At 39.3% G+C, this 24,441-nt stretch overlaps 1 protein-coding gene across 2 annotated transcripts in view; it reads left to right on the top strand.

Annotated features, from left to right (window-relative positions):
- The window catches only part of ddx31 (DEAD (Asp-Glu-Ala-Asp) box polypeptide 31), an 82,790-nt gene that overhangs the window by 9,821 nt on the left and 48,528 nt on the right, over positions 1–24,441 (top strand). For both annotated transcript variants that reach the window (XR_005943835.1, XM_041193984.1), the window contains exons 7-15: positions 130–174; positions 716–757; positions 6,582–6,646; positions 8,795–8,914; positions 10,046–10,152; positions 10,858–11,090; positions 11,455–11,631; positions 13,397–13,456; positions 18,838–18,888. Coding sequence is in view for 1 of the 2 variants with exons in the window: in XM_041193984.1 (XP_041049918.1) it covers positions 130–174; positions 716–757; positions 6,582–6,646; positions 8,795–8,914; positions 10,046–10,152; positions 10,858–11,090; positions 11,455–11,631; positions 13,397–13,456; positions 18,838–18,888 (900 nt within the window). In the remaining variant the exon portion in view is untranslated. The remainder of the gene's footprint in view (positions 1–129; positions 175–715; positions 758–6,581; positions 6,647–8,794; positions 8,915–10,045; positions 10,153–10,857; positions 11,091–11,454; positions 11,632–13,396; positions 13,457–18,837; positions 18,889–24,441) is intronic.

Below are 24,441 nucleotides of genomic sequence, written 5' to 3'. Positions count from 1 at the left end.
GCTGGTTGTATGGAAGGAAGTTAACTTGTGTAATTCACCGCCAAAAGATACTACTTGTGGGGAAATTATAATGGGAAAATTATAATACTTTATCCATGAAATATTTTCTCCTTTGATTTTGTTTCATAGCGCAGTGATGGACCATATGCTATAGTCATCATTCCAACAAGAGAGGTACGCTATTTGCAACAAAAAGTGTAACAGTTACAAATAGTTTGTATTTAAATTTACTTGAGAATGCAATACTTTTACATATTTGTTATTTTCGCTCTACATCAAGCACTACCAGATGAGGTAGAACGTGCATCGACTGTATGGCAAAGTTGGCTTTACACTAGCCAGCGGTAAACTCAAATACTAACCTCTGAACAGCACCCTAATGAACGAGTGTGAACTGTTCCACTTCTTGTATCTGCCTGAGGGAAGTTGCCAATTAATGTCAAATACTGGGCAGTTTTGAGCTGTGAGTTCTCACCCACAGGAGTTGACTTCACAGCCAGCAGGAAGAGGAGTTGTTCATGTTCTGCCATGTGTTCTCCCAGAAGGATGGTGTGCTAACTCAGAACAACTTATACTGTAACTGGGTAACACATGGAAAATCATTTGATATCCAATACTCATTAAGAGCAAATATGCATACATTAAAGAAAAATAGGATGTAATTTGCAAATTTGGAGAAATAAAACATTAATATTTTATCTACTCTCCTTGTCAGCTGGCCCTGCAAAGCTTTGATACCATTCAGAAATTGATCAAGGTAAGCGAATTTTATCAGGAATGAGAGCTAATATATGCATAATATGCCTTTCAAGGTTGACTTTGTTGGAAATTTTCTTCAAAACATGACATACCGCGAACTAGTTATGTGGCAGTTAAGATTTTAAAAAGTACCAGGGTGAGGATGGACTGAGAAAAGGGACTCATTTGTCATTCAGATGCATGTTGTAGGTTATTTCTCTCCATCTATCTCCATACTAAGCCCATCTCCACAGATTTATTTTTAAAGTTTTATTAAAGACTGTAAGCTGACTGCTTTTGAATTCAGCCCCATCTGTGAAGTATCATTGGTTGGTGGTACAGGCGAATCACCCCCAAAGGTACTTAATAGACAGAAAATCTGCCCATGTGTATCTTTGCATTTTCTTTCTATAATCATCACGTTGTAATTTATCTTCATTTATCTTCTTAATCGGCAATGCATTTGTTGATGGAATAAGGTTGTTCTTAGTACCCATGAAAAGCATTATGGAAACAATAATTCGTAGAAACAGCCACAGAGGATGGCGCCATCATAATTGTATTAAACACTAATATTCAAAGAGAGATATAATTTAATACTGACTCTCTTGTATTATTGCTTTGACCCTTGACCCCTACTGGTCATTGTCCGATATCAGTGTGACATTCAGAACAATTGCATATCCCCCAATGGTTTAATAGATAAATATACTAACCAATGTGGTACTTAGCCAGACAGGCCAGAAAAGTTTCAAGTTTGATCCATGGGCTATTTAGCTTGGCTGTTTTCAACCAAGGCAGTAATTGGGGCATTATTAGCATCATAGAAGTTTACAGCATAAAAGGAGACCATTCGGCCCATTGTGCCTGTGCTGGCACTTTAAAAGACCAACCATGCTTAGTCCCACATCCCTGCTTTTTGTCCATAATCCTCATCCTCAAGTACCTGCCCAGCACCCCCTTCTATTTATGGATTTAGCTTCCCCACTACCTTTACAGGTAGAGCATTCCGGATCCCAACTCTCTTGAGTGAAAAGAATTCTTCTCATTTTCCTCTAGATCTTTTGTCAATGATTTTGAATATATGACCTCTCGTTGTTGACCCATTTGCTAGAGGGAATATTTTTTCTCTTTCTGCTCCTCAAAACTTTCCATCATTTTGAAGACCTCTATTAGGTCACCTCTTAACTTGCTCTGTAACGAGGAGAACAATTCGAATGTTTCACCACAACTGAAGCTTCTCATCCTTAATAACATACTGTAAACATCCTCTCTACCTTTTACTACATTTTTTTCCTGAAGTGTGGTGCCCAGAATTGTCTACAATACTCCAGCAGAGGCCTAACCAGTGATTTATGAAGTCCTAGAATGATCTCAGTTTTTATAGTTTATTCCTATTATTTATAAATCCAAGTTAAGCCATATGCTTTTTCAAACACCTGGTCAACTTGCTGTGCCATCTTTTAAGGATTCGTGTATATGGCCACCAAGAACTTTCTGCTCATCTACACTTTCCAAATTGTGCTGTTTATAGCGCACTGCCTTTCCATTATAGCCCTTGAAATGTATCACTTCACACTTTCCTGCATTGAACTCCATCTGCCATGCTTCTGCCGATTGTCACCATCCTGTCTATGTCATCTTAAATCCATAACTGCCCTCATCATTATATGCTACTTTACTAAGTTTCACATCATCTGCAAACTTTATAACACTGCTCCCTATGCCTGAGTCTAGGTCATTTATGAGGAACACCATTGCAGACCGCCTCCCAACTGAAAAATATCCATCCACCTTCACCCCTTATTTCAGTCATTGGACCAATTTTGATGCACACTCTTACGTTTTACTTAATTCCATTGGTTTCCATCTTAATAAACCCATGTGGCACTTTGTCAAATGCCTTCTGAAAGTCTATATATACAGCATCTGCTGCACTACTTGATCAGTCTTCTCTCCTGCCTCATCATCAAAATCAATAAAGTTAGTCGGATATGATTTGCCTTTTCCAAATGACAGTTACTGTTGTCCCCAATAATGGTTCCCAATCACTTCCCCACCATCGATATTAAAGCTGACTGGCCTATAGTTTCCTGGTTTACCCCTCTCCCCCTTTTTTTTTGAATAGTGGTATAACAATAGTAACCCTTCAGCAGCACTCCTGTATTCAATGAGGATCGAAAGATTGTGACCAATGCCTTTTCTATTTCTACCTCTGCTACTTTCAGCAACCTGGGATGCATTCCATCTTGGCCAGGGACTTAATAACTTGGCTGTGATGCTAATATTTTTAGCATATCTTCTCTATTACTATCCAGTCCATAACTTCCCTTTTCTCTTAGTGTAATCTTCACATCTTCCACTTGCTTTGTGAAGACAGATGCAAAGTACTCATTTAATACTTTAGCCATGTCTAGTATCTCTATGTGAAGATTTCACTTTGGGCCCTTAATAAGCCCCAACTTTTCCCTTAGCTAACACCAAATGTTATAAAATATTTTGGGGTTCAGTTTAATGTTGCCTGATCTTTTCTCCTGAACCCCTTTGACTCCTGTATTAACTTTTTCAATTCTTTCTGAGGTTTCTCATAATCTTCCTGGTTATTAACTGAATCTTGCTCCTGACATTTGTTTAAAAGCCTCCTTTTTCTGTTTTATTTTAACTTTTATTGCTTTTGTCATCCAGGGCATATCAGCTTTGAATGTTCAACTTTTTCCTTTCAACGGAATATGTCTTGTTTGTAGTTGAACCTTGTCTTCCCTGAATGCACTCCATTGCTCCATTACTACTTTATTGTGCAAAATGCCTTTTCCAATTTACGTGTGCTTGATCCCTTCTTAGCTGTTCTTCAGTTGAGCATTTTTACCTTTGATATTTTCTGGCCTCTTTCCATAATCACTTTAAACCTTGTGGCCACTAAGATAAAAGCAAAATACTGAGGATGCTGGAAATCTGAGATAAAAAGGGAAAATGCTGGAAAAACTCAGTAGGCCTGACAGCATCTGTGGAGAGAGAAACAGAGTTAACGTTTCGAGTCCGTATGACCGACCCTTCTTCAGAGCTCAGACTTGAAACGTTAACTCTGTTTCTCTCTCCACAGTTGCTGTTAGACCTGCTGAGTTTTTCCAGCATTTTCTGTTTTTATTTCGTTGTGGCCATTGTTAACTGGATTACATCCTACTATAACAGACTTAATTTGCCCTATTTCATTTCCAAGAAACAGATCCAACATTTGCTTTCTTCCTTGTTGGATTGACAATGTATTGATCGAAGAAGTTCTCATGTGCACATATCAAAAATTTCTTCCCTTCCCTATCCTAAAGCACATGGGATTGGGCGTAGAATATTGAGATGGATAGAAAACTGGTTGGCAAGCAGGAAACAAAGAGTAGGAATCAACAGGTCTTTTTCCAAATGGTAGGCACTGACTAGTGGGGTATCGCAGGGATCGGTGCTGGGACCCCAGTTATTCACAATATATATTAATGATTTAGATGAGGGAATTAAATGTAATATCTCCAAATTTGCAGATGACACAAAGCTGGGTGGGAGGGTGAGCTGTGAGGAGGATGCAGAGATGCTTCAGGGTGATTTGGACAAGCTGAGAGAGTGAGCAAATGCATGGCAGATGCAGTATAATGTGGATAAATGTGAGGTTATCCATTTTGGTAGCAAAAACAGGAAGGCAGATTATTATCTGAATGGCTATAAATTGAGAGAAGGGAATGTGCAATGAGACCTGAGTGTCCTTGTACACCAGTCGCTGAAGGTAAGCATGCAGGTGCAGCAGGTGGTAAAGAAGGCAAATGGTATGTTGGCCTTCATAGCCAGAGGATTCAAGTACAGGAACAGGGATGTGTTGCTGCAATTGTACAGGACCTTGGTGAGATTACACCTGGAATATTGTGTGCAGTTTTGGTCTCCTTATCTGAGGAAGGACGTACTTGCTTTAAAGGGAGTGCAGCAAAGGTTTACCGACTGATTCCTGGGATGGTGGGACTGGCATATGAGGAGAGATTGAGTCGATTAGGATTATATTCACGGGTTCAGAAGAATGAGGGGGGAATCTCATATAAACCTATAAAATTCTAACAGGACTAGACAGGGTAGATGCAGGTAGGATGTTCCCGATGGTGGGTGAGTCCAGAAGCAGGGGTCACAGTCTGAGGATATGGGGTATACCATTTAGGACTGAGATGAGGATAAATTTCTTCACCCAGAGAGTGATGAGCCTGTGGAATTCGTTACCACAAAGCAATTGAGACCAAAACATTGTATGCTTTCAAGAAGGAGTTAGATATAGCTCTTGAGACGAAAGGGATCAAAGGGTATGGGGAGAAAGCGGGAGCAGGCTATTGAGTTGGATGATCAGCCATGATCGTAATGAAAGATGGAGCAGGCTCGAAGGGCCGAGTGGCCTACTCCTGCTCCTAGTTTCTATGTTTCGAAGCTATGTTTCTTCCTGTCCATATTTGAGTAATTAAGTCTTCTGCTATTATTGCTTTTTTTTTAAACACACCATGACAGATTTGCTTATCTACTTCTTTTCTCTGTTTGGAACTTTATTTTAAAAAAGAAACATTTTACCCATTCCTTAACTCAAGCCAATTACATACAATCCTAGAACCTTCTGGTATATCCTTTCCATTTAGAACTTTAACATCATCCTTAATCAGTACTGCCACCTTCCGTCCTCTTTTCTTTCTCTTTCCTTCCTGAATACTTGGTAACTATTAAGAATGCATTTCTGGCCTTGCTTGAACCATGTCTGTTAATGCAAACACTTCAAAATCCCAGGTAGCGATTATTGTCTGCAACTAATCAATCTTATCCCCTGGTCCCTGATCTAATTTCTTCCTTCCGCCACTTACTGGTTCCTCTCCCCCTGCTAATTTGCTTTAGTGCCCTCCACCTTGAGTTAAGCTGGAAAATAAAGGCCAGGCATCATCATTTCCCAACATCCTGAAAGGAAAATTTCTGTGTTGAAATCGGCTGTAGCACCTGGTGACACCTGTACCACTCACTGTCTAGGTTCTCGTGTGAGGAACAGACACTGGTGAGTAGCCTCTGCAGTGTTTGGAACCCTATACTAGCAAGAATCAATGCCCTCAAAAGCGGAGATAAGTGTTGGGGTGTGGAGAGGTAACAGAATTTAGAAACCTAGAACCATAGAAGTTTAGAGCACAAGAGGCCATTCAGCCAGTCATGCCTCTGCTAGCTCTTTTCTAAAGCAATTCAAAACTAATCTCACTGCCCTCCATTTTCCCATTAACTTTGTATATTCCTCTACTGCAACTATTGATCAAGCTTTCCCTTAAATGATGCAATAGTCAGTCATTCCTTGTAGCAAAGATTCTGTGCTCAACAACCTTCACACTAAATAAATTTCTTCTAACTTCTCTCCAGATGCTCAGTGACAATTTTAATTTGTTGCTCCTTCATTGCCGCCTCCCCAATAGAGGACATGGTCTTTCCCTATTCACTCTATCAAAACCTTTCATAATTTGAAAAACTTCTATTAAATCTCCACCTTAGCCTTTGCTCCTCCAGTGGAAATACTCCTAGTAGCTTGTCTTTTTTCATAACTTGCCTATCCCTAGCATATTCATAGTGAATCTACACAGTATGCCCTGTGAGGTTAATGATTTTTCCTTAATTCGGCACACATTAACTATGGATTAACCAATGTCTGTACAAATTTATCATTATTCCTTTATTATTGTACTCTATGCCACTATTGATAAAACCAGTGCCAGTGAAGTGGACAAAAACATATTGTACATTTCATGCTCTTATCTGGCTTCTTAATTGAGCAGTTACATTGTTTTCTTTTTACTTGATAGCCATTTACATGGATTGTGCCAGGAATGCTGATGGGAGGAGAGAAACGAAAATCCGAGAAAGCCAGGTACTCCCAGCTTGATCAGTGAAGTGAATAGAGAAAACCAAATGAACATGAGCATGCTGAATAAAGCCCAGTTTTCTGATTCTGTTTCATAGATATTGTGACTAATTGGATAGCTCTTTCAAAGAACCAGCACAGGCACAACAGGCCAAATGGCCACCTCCTTTACTGTATGATTCTAACACTAACTAGTGCGTTTCAACTCATTAGTTAACAATTTTCACATCTTACTCATGTCCTTGATTGGCAGTTATTAAAAAATATATCAGAAGTAGAGATGTTTAGAATTAAAGACACAACAACAGAGTAGTTATAAGAAATGCATGAGATCTCACCTCTGTTAATAATGCTTTGTGTATTTCAGCCCTGCCATGGGACAGCTGGTATGGGGTCGCAATCTTCTGTTGAGACTCATTTCTTACTCTTATTGGGCATTCACAATAGTACACCATTCAATGAGCAAAATTGTTGACCTTGTGAGGTGTGTTGGAATGAGACTAGAGCATCAAGATTTGCAACCTAATGTAATTAGAGAAAACTACCACGGACTTAAAAAGAACAAATCGAGGGTTTATTGGCATTTTGGAGATAAGTTTTCCATGTAGAGAAGTGCTCACTTATGGAAGTAAATGGCTTCTTTATGAATGAGTTAAACGTGGGAGAATAAGTTTTATATATGTTGTTAGAAGGCTATGCCCCTTTAGTTTTGAAAATATGATTTTTCAACATTCAACTGACTGGAAATTTTGCCATTTAAGCTACGACAGAGCAAACTGCTTAAAAATGCAAGGCCACATTCCAAGGTGAAGGTGAGAAACCAACAAATCCCCCTGAGAGGAGTGTAAATAGAGAAACTTTCCCTATGATCCAGATACCCATCCACACTCGAAAGAGACATTAAAAGGCAAAGTACTGGATAATGAAATAACGGCTGCCACAGACAGACCCACCCAAAACATCTTGGAAATATGCAATAGTGAAGTATTGTAAGGCAAGGCTACCAGCCATGAGAGAGAGATTGCAAGTGACGCAAGTGATGTCCAGAAAGTCTCCACAAGGGGAAACAAGCTGAGGTCTTGCTCGCTCGCTCTCTCCCTCCCTCCCTCTTTTGGAATAAACATTTCGCCCTGTTTGAGAAGCTAACTCTACCAGAAACCTACCAGCGAGACCTCGTAATAATTGCAACATCTTCCACCTCTGTGTCTGCATCCAAGCAACCAGCTAACCTAATTCGGCTGCAACGTTTAAAACCTACACCTCAAGGACACTTAACTGTATATTCCTTTAAGTTTTTTTAATTGGACTCTAGCCCCCTTTTTTCTGATGTGTGTGTGTGTGTGCCTGCGTGTGTATGTGTGTCTGGGCCCTAATGACTGCATGAAGGCCGAATGCTTGGCAACATGTTTTTATTATTTTTCTGTGATTTAGTGTTTAATAAATTTGCTCTTTCTTTGACTCAAGAAAATTTGTTTTGATTGGCTTCTTATCGCTTACAGCTTAAATAGTTAAATACATTCTGATTTGGAAAAGGCATATCCTTGTAAAAAAGAAACTTAAACCTTTGTTGTAACCAACTAAAGAAGTTGGATAGAGGGGAGCCAGTTCACCCTTTCTCACCTGGTCGTAACAATGTTGAAGTGTAGGTGTACACATGTAACATGAAATTGTTGCACGTTCCTGTGTCAAGAGTATTGTTGCATTTTTATTTATAGGAGGTGTAATGCCAACTGGACCCACTTCTTGAAGTTAAAGATTGAGTTCAAGGCAAATTCCTAGACTTGAGCCTAAAAATTCTATGCAGTACTTAGAGACTACAGTATTAAAGGTGCCACCCTTCGGATGCAATGTTAAACCCCAACTCTGCCAGTTCCAGAGATCCAGATGGATATTAAAGATCCTATAGTGCTATTTGAAGAAAATCAAATAATTCTCCCCACATCCTCCTCAATATTCCTCCCTCAATAGCACTCAAAAAAGATGAACTTGTTATTTTCATTGTATTTTGTAGGATTTTTGCCATACAAAATAGTTGCTGCTTTTGCCTATGTAACTGTCAATGCGGTTTAAAGTAATTCACTGTATGTGCTGTGCTGCAAGAGGTTTGAGGCTATATAAATTCAAAATTGTAAGATTCATATTTTCATATTCCAGATTACGTAAAGGTATAAATATTCTTATATCAACTCCAGGGCGATTAGTGGATCATATAAAGAACACAAAGAATATTTGTTTTGCCCGTGTACAATGGTTTGTTGTTGACGAAGCTGACAGGTAAGTGTGTATGTACCTATAGTTACTGCATTAGCAATGGCTCAGTGAGTAGCATTCTCACCTCTGAGTAAAAAGGTTATGAGCTCAAATCCCACTCCAGAGACTTGAGCACAAAAATCCAGACTGACGTTCCAGTACAGTACTGTTGATGGTGCCTTCTTTCAGATGGGACATTAACAACATCTCGTGCTCTCTCAAGTGAACAGAAATGACTCCTGGCACTGTTGCAAAGAAATGTAGGGGAGTTATACTGGTGCCTTCGGTAATATTTATCACTCAATCTGTTTTTAGTGATGCTGATTACAACAGTGACCGCACTTCAAAAGTATTTCAGCATGGACTGCAGCGGTTCAGGAAGGTGGCTCACCACGACCACCTCAAGGGCAATTAGGAGTAGGCAATATAAAGCTGGCCTAGCAAGCGATACCCACGTTCCATGAAAGAATGAAAAGAATTATGTGAAATACTTGGGTGCATCCTGAGGTCGAGAAAGACACTACGTAAATGCATGTGTTTTTTTTTCATTTAAGATGGGCAAGAATTTTCTAACTTATGGCTGAGTGAGGTTTGGGTTCCTATGTTAAACCAAAATTGGGTTTCAAATTCTCTCTCATCACCATTATTCTCGATTCCTTATCTGAAATGGCGGTTAAAAAACCTGATGTTATCCTTGTGGAGATTTATCAAGTTGTTCTTAGATTTGGAAGCAGCACCTGAATATCTTTAACTATGAAGTTAAGAGATGGCAGGAATAATCTACCTGCTAATGTTTGCTACAGTAGAACATTGCAGCGAAAATTAAGGTTTCCATTACACTTTTGCAGTAATGTTTTACGACCACTAGATGTCTCTATATTATACTTTTCTCAAGTTTGTTGTGATGGACTGTAAAGTATTTTTGTGGTGGGGGTGTGGAGTAACTTAATTATGTTAAGTGAACTGAGTCAGTTGCAAACTAACTTTCACTCGTGATGCTTTGAATTTCTAGATCTTACTTGCAGTCTTAACTAATGACTGGTGTTCAAGAGTACAATTATGGTCAATCTAACATTAAATCATTTAATATCTTAGTGAGACCTCAATAATAATTCTTATCAATAACAGTATTTGTGACTTTTTTTCTGTGAACAGATTGCTGGACCTGGGTTTTGAGAAAGATATCACTGTGATACTGAATGCTCTAAATGCAGCACATGAGAAAAGGCAAAACGTTCTCCTCTCTGCCACCCTAACAGATGGTGAGGCTTTGGTTCCTGGTGAATAAATATTTTTTTTTTTTAAAGGGTGTTTCTGTTATGTTGTTATACAGCTATTAAAATATCAGCCTCCGATGCTATCTTTAGTCCCAGGACTACTTTAAATTTGAATCTGGCAAGTTATGAATTTCATGGTTGATGGATCAAAATCGTGGAAATATCTATCTAACAGCATTACAGGATACCGTCACCACATAGTTTGCAACAGTTCAAGAAGAAGGTTCATTTCCTCCACATTCTCAGCGGCAAATGCTGGCATTGTTAGCAACATCCATGTCCCCTAAATAAATAAAAATAGATTTCAGTCTATGGGACAGATCAGATGGGCTGCAGAGTCTTTTCCACTGTTGTATGTTCCACTTATTGCCATTGTGGAACACACCGATAGTAGAGTACAGTGAAATCTGTTTAAAATGTCATACGACTCTGGTTTTAAAAGTTTAATGTTAAAATTAATGAATTTTTTTTTAAATGAAGGCTGATTAGAATGAAGCTTATTGGTTGCTTGGGTTTTTAGGATCTTTTTTCAGGCACCCCAAGTCACTCTTTGGCCTTCTAGCACTCCATTCAAGAATAATATTTAGCAGCATTAATGAAATTGCATATCACAGGTAACCTAAAACAAGGATAACATAACTGTACATTTTCTTTTGAAATATCTCTAAATGTGCTATGTTTCTACCTCAGGAGTGAATCGTTTAGCTGGGATCAGTTTAAAAGAGCCAGCCAATATATATGTCACAGAAACAAACGAGTCGAAACCTGCATTTGTGACAAAAGGAATGAAGACGAAGCAAGAAGACATCAAAGAAGATTCGGAATGCTATTCTATTCCAGAGCAACTTCAACAGTTTATGGTGATGGTTCCCAGCAAACTGCGACTGGTTACGCTTTCAGCATTCATACTCCAAAAATGCAAAGTAAGAAATTACTCTGAATACAGTAGTATTACTGTAGTAGTTATGTTACTGGAGTAGTGAGTCAGAGGCTTGGACTAATGGTTTAGAGTTCAGATTCCACCACGACAGTTTGGGAATTTGAAATCAGCTGGGGGGTGGGCATTAAAAAGGGAAATATTGTCTTGCATTTCATTCATTTTGTCCTGTTTGACCCAGACTAAACGAAGACTCAATTCCAAGGTTGTCCTCCTAAGAACAAAAGACCATTCGTTATGGCATGTCCTTGTGCAGCTTCTCCTCTCATATCAATTGTGAATGATTTAATAGGAGCTACTTTTACTTCGGACTCTGCCACACATCTGATAATTCTTTCTATTCTTTACAGTTTGAAAAGAAACAGAAAATGATCATATTTTTCTCCAGTTGTGAGTCTGTGGAATTTCACTACACCCTTTTCACAAATGTCCTTACTCCATTTTCCGGCAGTATGGAGTTCAAACAGTTACCTTTCTCAGCTTGTAAGATGCTGTTTCTGCGATTGCATGGGAACATGGAACAGGAGGTGAGTGTGCTTTTATTTGTGTTGAGGCATGAAGGAACTGACACTTGACATTAAGAAAGGATTTTCCTTTTGCTGCCTTTGATTCCTCACTAACAGCACCACTCCATAACCCTGCCAATTTCCACACCCTTGATTTGTGCTACTTTTGAAACAGCTGCTAAGAGGTGTGCAGAGGTGCCATGGTTGATTCTACTATTTATCACCCAGACTGCATGGGTGTGATCAGAAATTCTTTGTGTGGGGAACTGCAGGCGATGTGCATCAGCAGGTCGCCAGACAGTCATTGGATCTCACTTAAGTAGTTGCAGACACTCCCCCGTTAATGAAATGCGCTGATCCTTGGCTAGGCTTTTAGTAGAAATATCTTGTCATATTGCAGAGCACTATCTCTAGCAGGTGAAGAAAATCATTGTGGGAGAAAAGGGTGGAACCCATCCTATCCCACAAGACAAAGGAGTTTTATTTTTAAGTAGCCTTTATTGCTGCAGTTTGAGTGAGAAGCTTATAATGTGGCTTTAAACTGTGTGGCATTCAACACATTCTAGATTAATATCCACTGTGCTCTAAGGAGCAAAGGTTTTGGCAGTATTTAAACATTATCATAAAAGCAAAATACTGCAGATGTGGGAATTCTGAAAGAAAAACAGAAAATGCTGGAAAAACTCAGTGGGTCTGGCAGCATCTGTGAAGAGAGAAACAGTTAACGTTTTGAGCCCGTATGACTCTTCATTTTCTGTTTTTGTTTTAAACATTATCGTTTGGGGAAATTCAAATGGTTGATTATGAATGTGTGTGACCGTGGACAATTAAATTTGAAAAAACACTTCCAGGGTAACCTGCATTTAAAATCCTGAGATTTCCTGCCAAGAAACCCAAGTTAAACTCCTAGTCATTGACTGATTATTTGGCCAAGTAACAATGTAAGTACGAGAGGAAGGGAAAACTGGCTGGGGAATGTTCCATACCTCCATTAATGGAACAAAATTACCCTACTTCTGTAATTGTGGAAGATAGTGTGGATATAGAGAAAATAGAATTTTTCTTTAAAGGAAAACACACAAGTGCTGACAGTTTTGATGCCCATTGTAGCTAATGCACTTCATGAGTCAGAGCAGGCCGGGTATGTAGGCCGCGCACACCCTGACCAGCTGTTATCTAGCAAAACAAAGATTAAGTGGATGGGTGTCAGGGGAGGAATTTTAATGTTTATTACCCTGAGTATAATTAGTGCATTATGTCTTCAAATTAGAGCTTCAATGGAGCTAAATAGCATACCCCATATGGTACTGCTGAGCGGATGCGCTGCTGCATTTCAGATACAGTGAGATTCCTCTTACTGTCATTATCTGTTGTCACTTGCTGCTTACTGATACTTATTTCTAAGTTGCCCAATCTTTTTGGACTGTCCCCACAACCATAAAAAATTATTCCCATGTGTTCGCCTTTTTCTTTTTCTCGGCCATTTTCATGCATGTTAAAAGTGCACATTTTATCATATTTTCTTAACCCAGTAATTAGATAGAAGTGTTCACGACCTTATTGAAATGGGAATGTAATTCATACTGTTATAGCTTGCCAGGTGATTTGATTTGTAATAGTGATCTTATTTCCAGAGTGGTTCATTTGTATTATTTTATTCAGAAAACCACACTGAGTCTTCAGTTTCTGTCCCTGTTAGAACTGAATGATGGTGAGAAGTATAGGAATGCCACTGTACACTATTGCACACTCTGATAGTGGTACTAGCATCTGCTTTATCTTGCAGACACGGAAGCAAGTTTTTCTGGAATTTTCACAATCAAAAATGGGTGTTCTTCTCTGCACAGTAAGTACACATCTTAAATGAAAGCGTAGAACAAGGGAATATGGCCAGACCATTCAGCAGGGAAGCTGGGAAACATTTGATCAAGGAAAGTTTGGAATTCTCTCCCAGAAAAAGAAATGGATTATAGATTATTAATGATATTAAATCCCAGATTGATAGATTTTTGCTAGCCAAGGTTATTAAAGCAAAGATGGGTAAATGAAGTTCGGATATAGGTCAGCCATATTCTTATTGAATGCTGGAACTGGCTCGGGGGAGGGAAGTGGGGAGTGCAGGGGCAGTGGCTGAATGGTCTTTTTTTCTTCCAACATTCCTAAAAGAATGGAAAAAAAACTAATTCTTATTATTTTTGACTAGGAAAGTGAAAACAATTCTTATACTGTCCTGTACCAAAACAACTTTTTTTTTATCATTCAGTGAACCTGCATGGTTTGCTCTGAATATTTGTCCAGTTGTCATTCTTTTCTGTCTTTCAATTGTTCTCATCTCTACTTTTCCCTACCTTGTACTTTTTTTTATTTTGTTAATTTTTTTTTGTTCCCTCTGCATTTCTGCCTTCCCAGACCTATTCTGTTCTGCTCACATATTTTCTGAATAACATCATTAACCCTTAGAGCTCCAGAAGATTAATTACAGCTTTCAAAATAACAAGTGCTAACCTTTGGTTGTGTCATAAGAAAAAAGCTCTGAACAGATTGGATGATGCAGTGGGTATGGATGTACAAAACGAAAGCTGTCTATAATCTAGCATTGAAGTTGGCAATCCAAGACCATGTGGATGTTCAAGTGAGGGAAGTTTGCATGCAGATGGATAAATTGGTTGGGACAGCTTAACAAAGATAGAAAAAGAAGGAACTTGCAAATGTGAAATTAAAAAATACTGTCCATCAGCATCTAAAAAGAGAAAAGGCAGGTTCATGCTTGCAGGTGTAGACCCGTCATCATTACTTTTTTTGTTATTTGTGAAATTGACCATTGAAAAACTGTACTGCTTCAGAAGCCAGATTTATTTTCAGGAACAATGATGAAGATTAGAAAGTTTGTTTCTATAAACAGTTAGCGGAAGTTATGTTTCATGCAAATTCAGCTAGTGTTTTGGGCTGTATAATTGTTGGTTGCAGTCTGGAATTGTTAATGGTAAATGGTCACTTAAAGGTTTAAGGAATGCTTTAATATACATTTATAATCATGCATTCAGTCATTTCTGTAGTTAAGGGGTAATTAGTGCAAAACTTGAGAGCTGCCATCAATATTTACTATATCTGAGACTTAAATATAAAAATATAAGTGATTAAGACTGAGAAATGACTGAAGGTAGTGCAGTTCCTAAATAGCACAACAGTGATGGGTATATGGTTGAATATACTAGAAAGTTACAGTGCCATTATTTTCATAATCTGGTCATTTACCCTAGTGTAGTAGTAAGCCATGCTAAAACCCGTTTTCCTGTGATTTGACCATGCCAGCAGCAACATGGAAAGCCAGGAGGGAAGTGTCACCTTCACAGCTTGGACAGTGAACAGGCAGAGTGGATCACCTACCCATTGTAGAACTCTCCCAGTTTACAACCCATGTGGTTAAAGTAGTAATTACCACCATGGCATTGATGCTTCTCTGTCACTTTTCATTGTTACACATTGATGCTAGTTGTTGGAAATCATGAAGCCTGTTTACTCATGGGTGATAATTTTACTGAATATAAAATAATAAAAGCAGATGCCTGATTGCTAGTTTTTATAGAATTAAAATCTGCCAAAACACTCTGCAAAATCACATTTTTATTAGTCCAGTTCTTTCCAAAGTTTGTGAGAATATAGTAAATAAAGGAGTAATAAGGCTTAAAGTAATCTTCAAATTCAGTTGCCAAAAATGTATAGAATAGACTAATCTTGTAGATTTAAAAATGGTTCTTGACTTTTTTTAACGTAAAGATATAAAATCTCTCTTCCTCACCATTCTTCATCTCAACACCCCCTCACCACCAAACGCTGTTATCACCAAGCCATGTGCCACCTGCAGCCAAGTGTTCCCAGACTTGTTCCGAAACCTACACGAACTGTGCTCTTCATCTGCTTGCTAGAAGACACATGATGGCAACCTGGTGATTTCCCCTTATGGGAAGGTTGCAGGTCTTTGCTTGGCATCTCCCAACACAGCTTGAGTGTGTCAAAAACTCCCTGGAATAACAGGGTTTTATTTGTAGGTCTCAGCACTGCACTGTAAAGCTTTGTAAATTTAAGACTATCTGTGCACTACCTTCATTCGCTTCTGTTTTTCCTTTGTGCTTGTTTTGAGCTAACTGTAATCGTATAATAAAGAGACAGGTGTGTCTTGTCCACTTAGAGCTAAAAATGACCAAGCTGATGCTGTCAGGTATTAATCTGAGCCTTGTGTTGGATTGTTTTGGCTCTCCTTGCTGCTGCTCAGACTGCAGAAGGTGGCATTCTGCACTCCAAAGGTGGCAGATGCTGATCTCTAAACGTGTGAATCTTGACTATTTCCACCCACCGAAAAAGTGTAAATTACAGCTATCGGGAGTAATTAGCGCTGATAAACCCTTCCGAGCTCATTCTGTTTATAATGACGCACTCCTGAACTGCTCTTTCAAGGCAAGCTGTCACCAAAGAAACAGGACTGAGCAAAGAACACCGGGTTTTCCTATGTAGGCATTGACTTTCTTTATCATGCTTAATCTGATTAGTGTATTTCAAGTTTCAGTACAAGGTTTTTTTTTAATGGTGTTTAATTTTTCAGGTTACTAGTAAAAAATATTTTTAAGTCTATAAATAAATGAAAATGTACAGCTTAAAAGGAAAAGATATGCAGAGCTGTTCTCTCTGCATAACATTCTATGATACCATATCAGTCCTGCACTGTTAAAATTCCATGTAAAACACCTGAACATGAAGGTATTTTTTAAGAGATTCTAAAACTTGCGTAAATGTGCACAACTTTAAATTAATTTCCTTTTTATGTAGCTATCAACCTGTGGGTTTTCATATATAGTTAGTTTTTTTAATTGGCATCAGAAAAATTACACAGGATGCTATCTTGCAAATTTTAATGGTATATGGCTACAAATATATTGCCTTAACCAGATTAAATAGAAAAGCTAAAAAAACCCCTGGTAAAATAGGTGTATGTGTACACATGTACACTGTAGAGTGCTACAAAAGTGTTGACTTTTGCTCTTGAGCTACAATAGTACTGAAGAGTGTTGAAATGCTTGAAGCCCGAAGTCTGACAACTAATGTTTGGTCAGTTTTACAACCTGAAGCTTAACAAAGGTTATCTTTTTTACAAAAATTAGTATTGTTTTATACTCTTGAAATTAGATTTTTATTTAAACTTGGAACCCATATATTGTACTTGTGTGCCATGGCATGTCAGAATGTAGGTGCATGCCTACAGTTCACCATGTGGTGAGTTCTGAGCTGGGCCATAGCAGCAAGGACCAATAAATTATAACCAGTGAATAACATTGTGACCAGAACAGATGACCCAAGTAAACTTTCAGCATGAGCTTAATCCAGCTTGGTGCATGTCACGTCGATTAACCCCTGACAGCACTCAGTGTTAGTTCCTGCCAGACTGTCCCTTTCTATCCAACACAGCAATCAGTAAATAATAAAACATTTTAAAATGCTGAAAATCTTCTTGTGAATAGCCATACGGCCTGCTGCCTCAGCCAATCTCTTCAATCCTCACTCTTTTGACAATACCACAGGTCCACACTGAGAAACTCCTCAACACGCTGATCTCCTATAACAGTTCAACTCACACCCAATTCAGTTTTTGATCTCTTGAGCTTTTCCTCTTCAAGCACAGATCCTGCCCCCTTCCTCCCTGCCCCACACCCACCAACCCCTTGCCCGTACTTTTGTTTGGCAGCCTATAGATGGACCATTGCTAATGCTGCTGGTGCAGTGTAAACTTGTTGGATGTTGAGCCATCCATCAGTTTTCCTTTTTTTCTTTCTCTAGGGCAAATCAGTATAGTTCTTAAAAGTGCATAATTTATTTACTAAACCGAATACTTATATACCTAATTGATTGATAACCATGTCAGAAATTAGTAGCAGCGGAAACCCCTTCTAATCTTTTGTCATATATGCCTTCTCTTAGTAACATAGGAACAAGAGTAGGCCATCCGGCCTGTTGAGCCTGCTCTGCCATCCAAACAGATATTGACTCTTGCACAACTTTTCCCCACTATTTCCATATCCCCTGATGTCTCTTAGTGATGGTGTTACGGTAAGAACAAGATAAAGGTGGAAATTTCCCGTCCATCCAATTTGTGTCTCTCCCCACCCATTACCAACAGGCTTGTCAGTGACCTTGACCCATGGGCACCATTACCTCTTGAACTGTATACATTTCATTCACTCTTTACACCCTGTGCTAGTCACCAGACAAAATTGTTGGGATAATGTCACAAAAGTTGGTTTTTTTAGACTGTGCAATGGTCAGAGCCCACAAAGAACAGGAATAAAATTAATTAAATTGTTTGCTGTAGAGAAAAGGACCTTTCTCTTTTATTCTGCAAATCCTGGTCCCACATGTCATTTTGATGTTTAAACAGCCCTGTTTTGTAAAACCCAAATGTAATGGAGACTGCAGCAGTTAAATTTCAATCAGCTATTGCACATTTACAAATAACATTTAATGATACCCTAATTGTTTGTTTAAACCTCTACGCAGATTCCCCATTTTTGTAATTTTTGATGGAAATTTTCCCAGCTTGAGGTTAAAAAGCTTCAGTTCATTTTGGATTTATTCCTAGAAATGCAGTGTTGATTTGCTTCAGTCAAGCCTGCTCACATTAAAATGTTACACACATTTTTAATTACATATAATATTGTCTCTGTAATTGTTCATTTGGACCCTGTTCTTTTTGGTAATGGTACAGTTTTAGAAAAGGTCATTCATACGAATAGTGTGCACCTTGGACTGAAGAGCTAACTTAAGATGCCAATTTCCTCTGGTTTCAAGCAGTTGTTGGCGCTTCTGACAGCTTTAACTCCCTCTTAGTCCTTCACTGATAGCATGGTACAATCTGTCGCCCAGACGACGGGGGCCACTACCCTGCTGCTGACTTTCTGCAAAAGGCAATAATGACTTTTGGCAGGATGGTGAGATGACAGTGGCAAAATGGTGGCCCCTCCTAGTGAATCGTTAGGTTCCCTATCTCCATTAGCTTGCTCGCTTTGCAAGCTTCTGCACCAAATAAATGAGTCATTTGAATCCAACTGACAAGCTGGCACCGATTGCCCCGCGGTCCATCTGTACTTTCAGGCATCATGTAGCCCACCAAGTGGCATGCTGGGGTCTTGTCTCAGCACCATGTAATCTTCTATTCTGTCTGTCTTTTTCCTCTGAAAGGACGTAGCAGCACGTGGGCTAGACCTGCCAGAAGTCACGTGGATTGTTCAGGTAAGAGTCAGTTCTTAAGCAGCAAGCAGCTTTCCTTCATAAAGTACGTGAAATGATTCATAAGTATGAATTTTTCAAATGATCCTTGATTTACTCTTTTTATCAATTACTGTATTAGTCATTTATTTGCTTGTTTTTATCTTTCTAAAATAAAGTAACATCACTAACCACTATTTTGGGGCATTTTTTTTGGTTAAAAAGAGGTGGTTCTTAAACAAAATCTGCCAAGTTTTTCTCTATTTCAGCCAACTGATTTCAAAATTTGAAGAAATGATTTGGGGTAAGGTGAAGTGCAGGGTGATCTCTGGTCTTCATGCTTTTCCATCTTATTCTATTCCAAGACCTTTGCCAGTGGTACTTTGCAAACGGCATCAGCTGGTGTCAGTTTGGCTCAATTAATAGCATTCTAATGTGAGTACAAACTCCTAGTCAGAAACTTCAGCTTTTAATCTGTGCTGACAACCTGGAGCAATATTGAAGGAGTGCTGCATGGCATTGGTGGCGCAATTTGGATGTTATACTGAGTCCCCATCTCTTTGTTCCAAGTGGGTATTCCAGTGGCCTTTGTTGAGGGCAGGTGGAGAAAGACAGATAAAGCCTGACCACTGCTTCAGAACATCCTATAATGGCGCAGCTGAAATTGAGAATATTTTCAAATGCTAAGTATGTAGCCACATCATATTAGGCAACTGGAAGATGAAAAGATATTATTGCTGATCATGAAAGGAGACGAGTTGGCTGGATAACTATAGTTCAGGTATTCTAATGGCAGTTCTGAGCAAGGACACAGATACACAATGTTGGAAAAACTCAGCAGGTCTAATGGCATCTGTGGAGAGAAAAACAGAGTTAATGTTTCGAGTCTCTATGACTCTTCAGAGCATACAGGCATTTCGTATACAGACTCGAACTGTTAACTTTTTTTTTTCTCGCCACAGCTGCTGTTAGACCTGCTGAGTTTTTCCCAGCATTTTCTATTTTTGTTTCAGATTAACAGCATCTGCAGTATTTTGCTTTTATCTCAGATGAACAATACTCTGCCGATGCCTAGTAGACAAAACCATAAAGTTATAGAATTCAAGAATAAAAGAGAACATGATAAGTTTGCAAAAGTGTTCTTTTAGGCCAAAGTTTGAGTGTTGTGTGTAGTTTTTGGATGCCATGTCCTAGAACAGAAAATAATGCTATAGACAGAGTAGAGTGTAGATTCACCAAGATGAGGAGAATCAAAAGGTTGTGAGGAAAGGCTTGAGACACTGGGACAATTTCTACCCAAGCAGGAAAAGTTAAGAGGATATTTAAAAACTGCGAGTAAAGATTGATGTTAGGAGAAATGTCTTTGCGCGTAGGGCTGTTGGAATATAGAATGATTTGCTGCCAATAGCATTTGAGGTAGAGACTATTGCATCCTGTAAGAGCTAAGTGGATAACTATTTGAAGCAGAGGAGACTGTAGGACCATGGGATTAGTTTTGGATTGCTCCAGCAAAAAGCTGTCACTGATGGACAGGATTGAATGGCCTGTGCTGTAAGCTTCTGAGCTTTGGTTCTTCACCATTGCATGTTCCTTTGTGCTGCCTTATAGAGTCTAGTTTTGCATGGGTTAATTAAAGTTAAACACAACAAAAGTTTTGAATTTTGGAGTGAATCTAATTTGTTTACAAAAACAAAAATTGCTGGAAAAACTCAGCAGGTCTGACAGCACCTGTGGAGAGGAAGACAGAGTTAACGTTTCGAGTCCAAATGACTCTTCATCAGAACTAAAGAGAAATAGAAATGTGGTGAAATATAAGCTGTTTAAGGGGGCTAGAGGGGACAGGCAGAGCTGGATTGAGGGCCAGTGATAGGTGGAGGCAAAGGAGAGATTGCCAAAGATGTCATAAACAAAAGGTCAAAGGGGTGTTGATGGTGGTGATATTAGCTAAAGGATGTGCTAATGGTGACATTAAGGGTAGAAAGCAGGATGAGCAAGTGACAGATGGCCCTTCTGGGGTTGGGTGAGGGGAAGGGATCGAAATAGGCTAAAAGGTGGAGATAAAACAATGGGTGGAAATAAATTTTAAAAATGATAATAGAAATAGGTGGGAAAAGAAAAATAGATATATAAAAATATATTATAATAATTAGAAAAAAAGGGGATCAAAAAGGGGGTGGGGATGGAGGAGAGAGTTCATGATCTGAATTTGTTGAACTCAGTGTTAAGTCCAGAAGGCTGTAAAGTGCCTAATCGGAAGATGAGGTGCTGTTCCTCCAGTTTACATTGAGCTTCACTGGAACAATGCAGCAGGCCAACGGCGGACATGTGGGCATGAGAGCAGGGTGGTGTGTTGAAATGGCAAGCAACAGGGAGGTCTGGGTCATGCTTGTGGACAGACCGAAGGTGTTCCGCAAAGCAGTCACCCAGTCTGCGTTTGGTCTCTCCAATGTAGAGGAGACCTCGTTGGGAGCAGTGAATGCAGTAGACTAAATTGAGGAAGTGCAAGTGAAGTGCTGCTTCACTTGAAAGGAGTGTTTGGGCCCTTGGACGGTGAGGAGGGGGTAAGTAAAAGGGCAGGTGTGGCACCTTCTGCGGTTGCATGGGAAGGTGCCGTGGGAGGGGGTTGAGGTTTAGGGAGTGATGGAGGAGTGGACCAGGGTGTCTCGGAGGGAACGATCCCTGTGGAATGCCACCGGGGGGGGGGGGGGGGGGGGGTGGTGAAGGGAAGATGTGTTTGGTGGTGGCATCATGCTGGAGTTGGCGGAAATGGCGGAGGATGATTCTTTGAATGCGGAGGCTGGTGGGGTGATAAGTGAGGACAAGGAGGACCCTATCATGGTTCTGGGAGGGAGAGGAAGGTGTGAGGGCGGATGTGTGGGCGATGGGCTGGACATGGTTGAGGGCCCTGTCAACCACTGGATGGAAAACCTCGGTTAAGGAAGAAGGAAGACATGTCAGAAGAATGTGTTTACTGTCTCTTTAAACAAAGTAATAGTGATATTTGATTGCATCCCTGAGGTACTACCTATTCAAATTAGCTGTTAAACTGAAGGCTGTGCCTTCCCAATGAGGTCTATGGTGGGGATTCTACAACACTAAATGTCATAGTGGGAGTGGTAATGAACTCCAGAACTGTATTTCCCAAGAAACCCAGTACCTTCCCTGCCATCTAAGTGAGATTGTATTATATTGTACATGCTGGTTAAATATTTCTCAGGAACTGAACAGTGAAATTGGGCTGTAATTGCAATCCAGGGGACTGACTAGAATACTCCTTGCAGGGTACCCTGTGGGTGGAGGAATAGGAACTTTGCACACACAGGATCTCTGTCCGCTGAAGGTGACCTTTAGGGAGTAATTATTTGCTTTCACAAATAAGCACTTATAACTACAACAGCTTGACAACTTGGCCAAGATGTCAAAACCTGTCCGAGGTGTAAGATGCGTGGGCTATTTTGGTCTGTTTCACTGGCTTCAGCCACAGTTTAACTGTGACATTGCTGTCTCCTGTTTCCATGGAGATGAATGGCAATCCCACAACCTTGGCATATGTGTGCATATTTTTTTACCTTCAATGATAAACATGTTTTTATTTAATGATCATATTAGCAACCTTGCAAATCTTGAGGGAAACATTTTTAACTTCATGTTGAAATCCTTTTGTGTCTTTCTTAGTCATGGACCACTCAAAACTATTGTATCTGCAGTTCAAAAGTGGAATTTAATTAGTTTTAACCTGGGACCAATGTTCCCTCTAACTATTTTCTTTGTTGTGCGCAGCCTATTCATTGGGTTGCAAGGTACGTTCCAGATTGTTGCGTGGCTGCACACCTACAGTATCCCTACTATTTACTTGTTTTCTCATCTCAACATATTTGTATTATGTATTGGTCGTTGTGTTTGATTCACAGATATCCTATCTGAGTCAAAATGACCAAACCAATTATTTTGTTTTTTAAAAAGCAAAAAATTATATTGTGGAATTCCAACAATTTTTACACTGCAGGACTGATGAGGCATCCAGGATATATGTTTGTTCTTCTATGCATCTTAGTCATCTTAGCATCGTGTAGATAGTTTTATCTGCACAGAAGTTTTAATGGTAGTGAGAAGCTGCTCAGTTGGTTTTGTGTATCCTCCGAGCTTTATAATTAAAACCATTGATATGGATCATGAATAAAATTTGCTTTTCATTGTTTAAAAGCAAACTAATTTCATCAGTTTTAATACAGATCATTCTGACATTCTTTTGATTTTTTTTTTGGAGTTGCTGAGATCCTTGATATAATCAGTTGCAACACTTGTCAATGTCAAATTACCGTGGAGAGAGCCATTGCTTGAATTATTGTTACTTGAAAGATGATGAGAACAAGGGTATTGGACATCCCTCTGCTATGCATACTATTTTCAAGCACTGTGTGTAGGTATAAATAACCCTGAAATACAACACATGTTCTAGCAACCTTGGTTGAAAAACCAGGCCCACCAGGGCTTAGTGTCAAAAACTACAAGAGGAAAATTTGGCATGTTACACCTTTAACCAGCTGATCCCTCATTAACCTTACCACTGTTACCCTTTCATCAACAGTGCTTAATGCCTTACTACCTCATAACTCCTCAACTTCATAGTGATTTCCTATAGTCCTCTATCTGCTTCCTCTTGGGATGATAGTTGCTGCTCATCTGGGCACTGATTTTCAGCTTATCTGGTTAACCACTAGATTCCTCTTTGACTAAAGGATTCAGATGTGGACATTGAGTGCCTAAGCCTAGTTACCTATTTGATTGTAATATTGTAATTACTTGCACCATTAGTGGCATGGATATGCTGTGTATGTGTGTTAGGAATTGGACATGAAAAGGAAAAATGCAGGTTTATGGAGTAAGAACATGGGAATGGGATTAATTGGATAGTTTTTTCAAAGAACTAGCAGAGACATACTGCACTGAATGGCCTTCCCCCAATGCTGTTTCAATGTGAAGATCATAGAACAGATGAAAAATAAGTAAATTGATAGATCTCCAAATCGCAACACCTTCCAGATTCTCTCTCCACTGGTTTGCCATATGCTGTCAGTTTCTTCATGTAATAGGGTTCATCTTTTCCTTTCAATGGGGTAACTGACCTTTGTGTCTCCTTTTCTTATTTGGGAACTCGTTGCACTAGTTGAAATTTTCAAGACTGAGCAGAAAGAATTTTTGTTAGGTAAGCTTTTTGAGGGATGTGCAGCAAAGATAGATAAATGGTCTTGAAGAGCAGATCAGACATGATCTAATTGAATGAAGGAACAGACTTGAGGTACTGAATGGCCTACCCTTGATCTTATGGCCTTTTCACCAATTATCTGCTCACTTCGCTCCAGAATAATGCTTTCAGAATATATAGAGCATGGAAATTAAAACAAGTTCTTCTCTGTTCTGGAGTCATTATACACATATACACACACACACACACACACACACACACACACACACACACACACACACACACACACACACACACACCATTACAGATACAGTAATTAACCGTCTAACTGTTCCAGCGGATATGTGGATTCATTAGATGCTTGAGGAGCA

Source organism: Carcharodon carcharias, chromosome 8, assembly GCF_017639515.1.
Source record: "Carcharodon carcharias isolate sCarCar2 chromosome 8, sCarCar2.pri, whole genome shotgun sequence".
Lineage (NCBI taxonomy): Eukaryota > Metazoa > Chordata > Chondrichthyes > Lamniformes > Lamnidae > Carcharodon > Carcharodon carcharias.
This window is presented reverse-complemented; position numbering and strand designations above follow the sequence as displayed.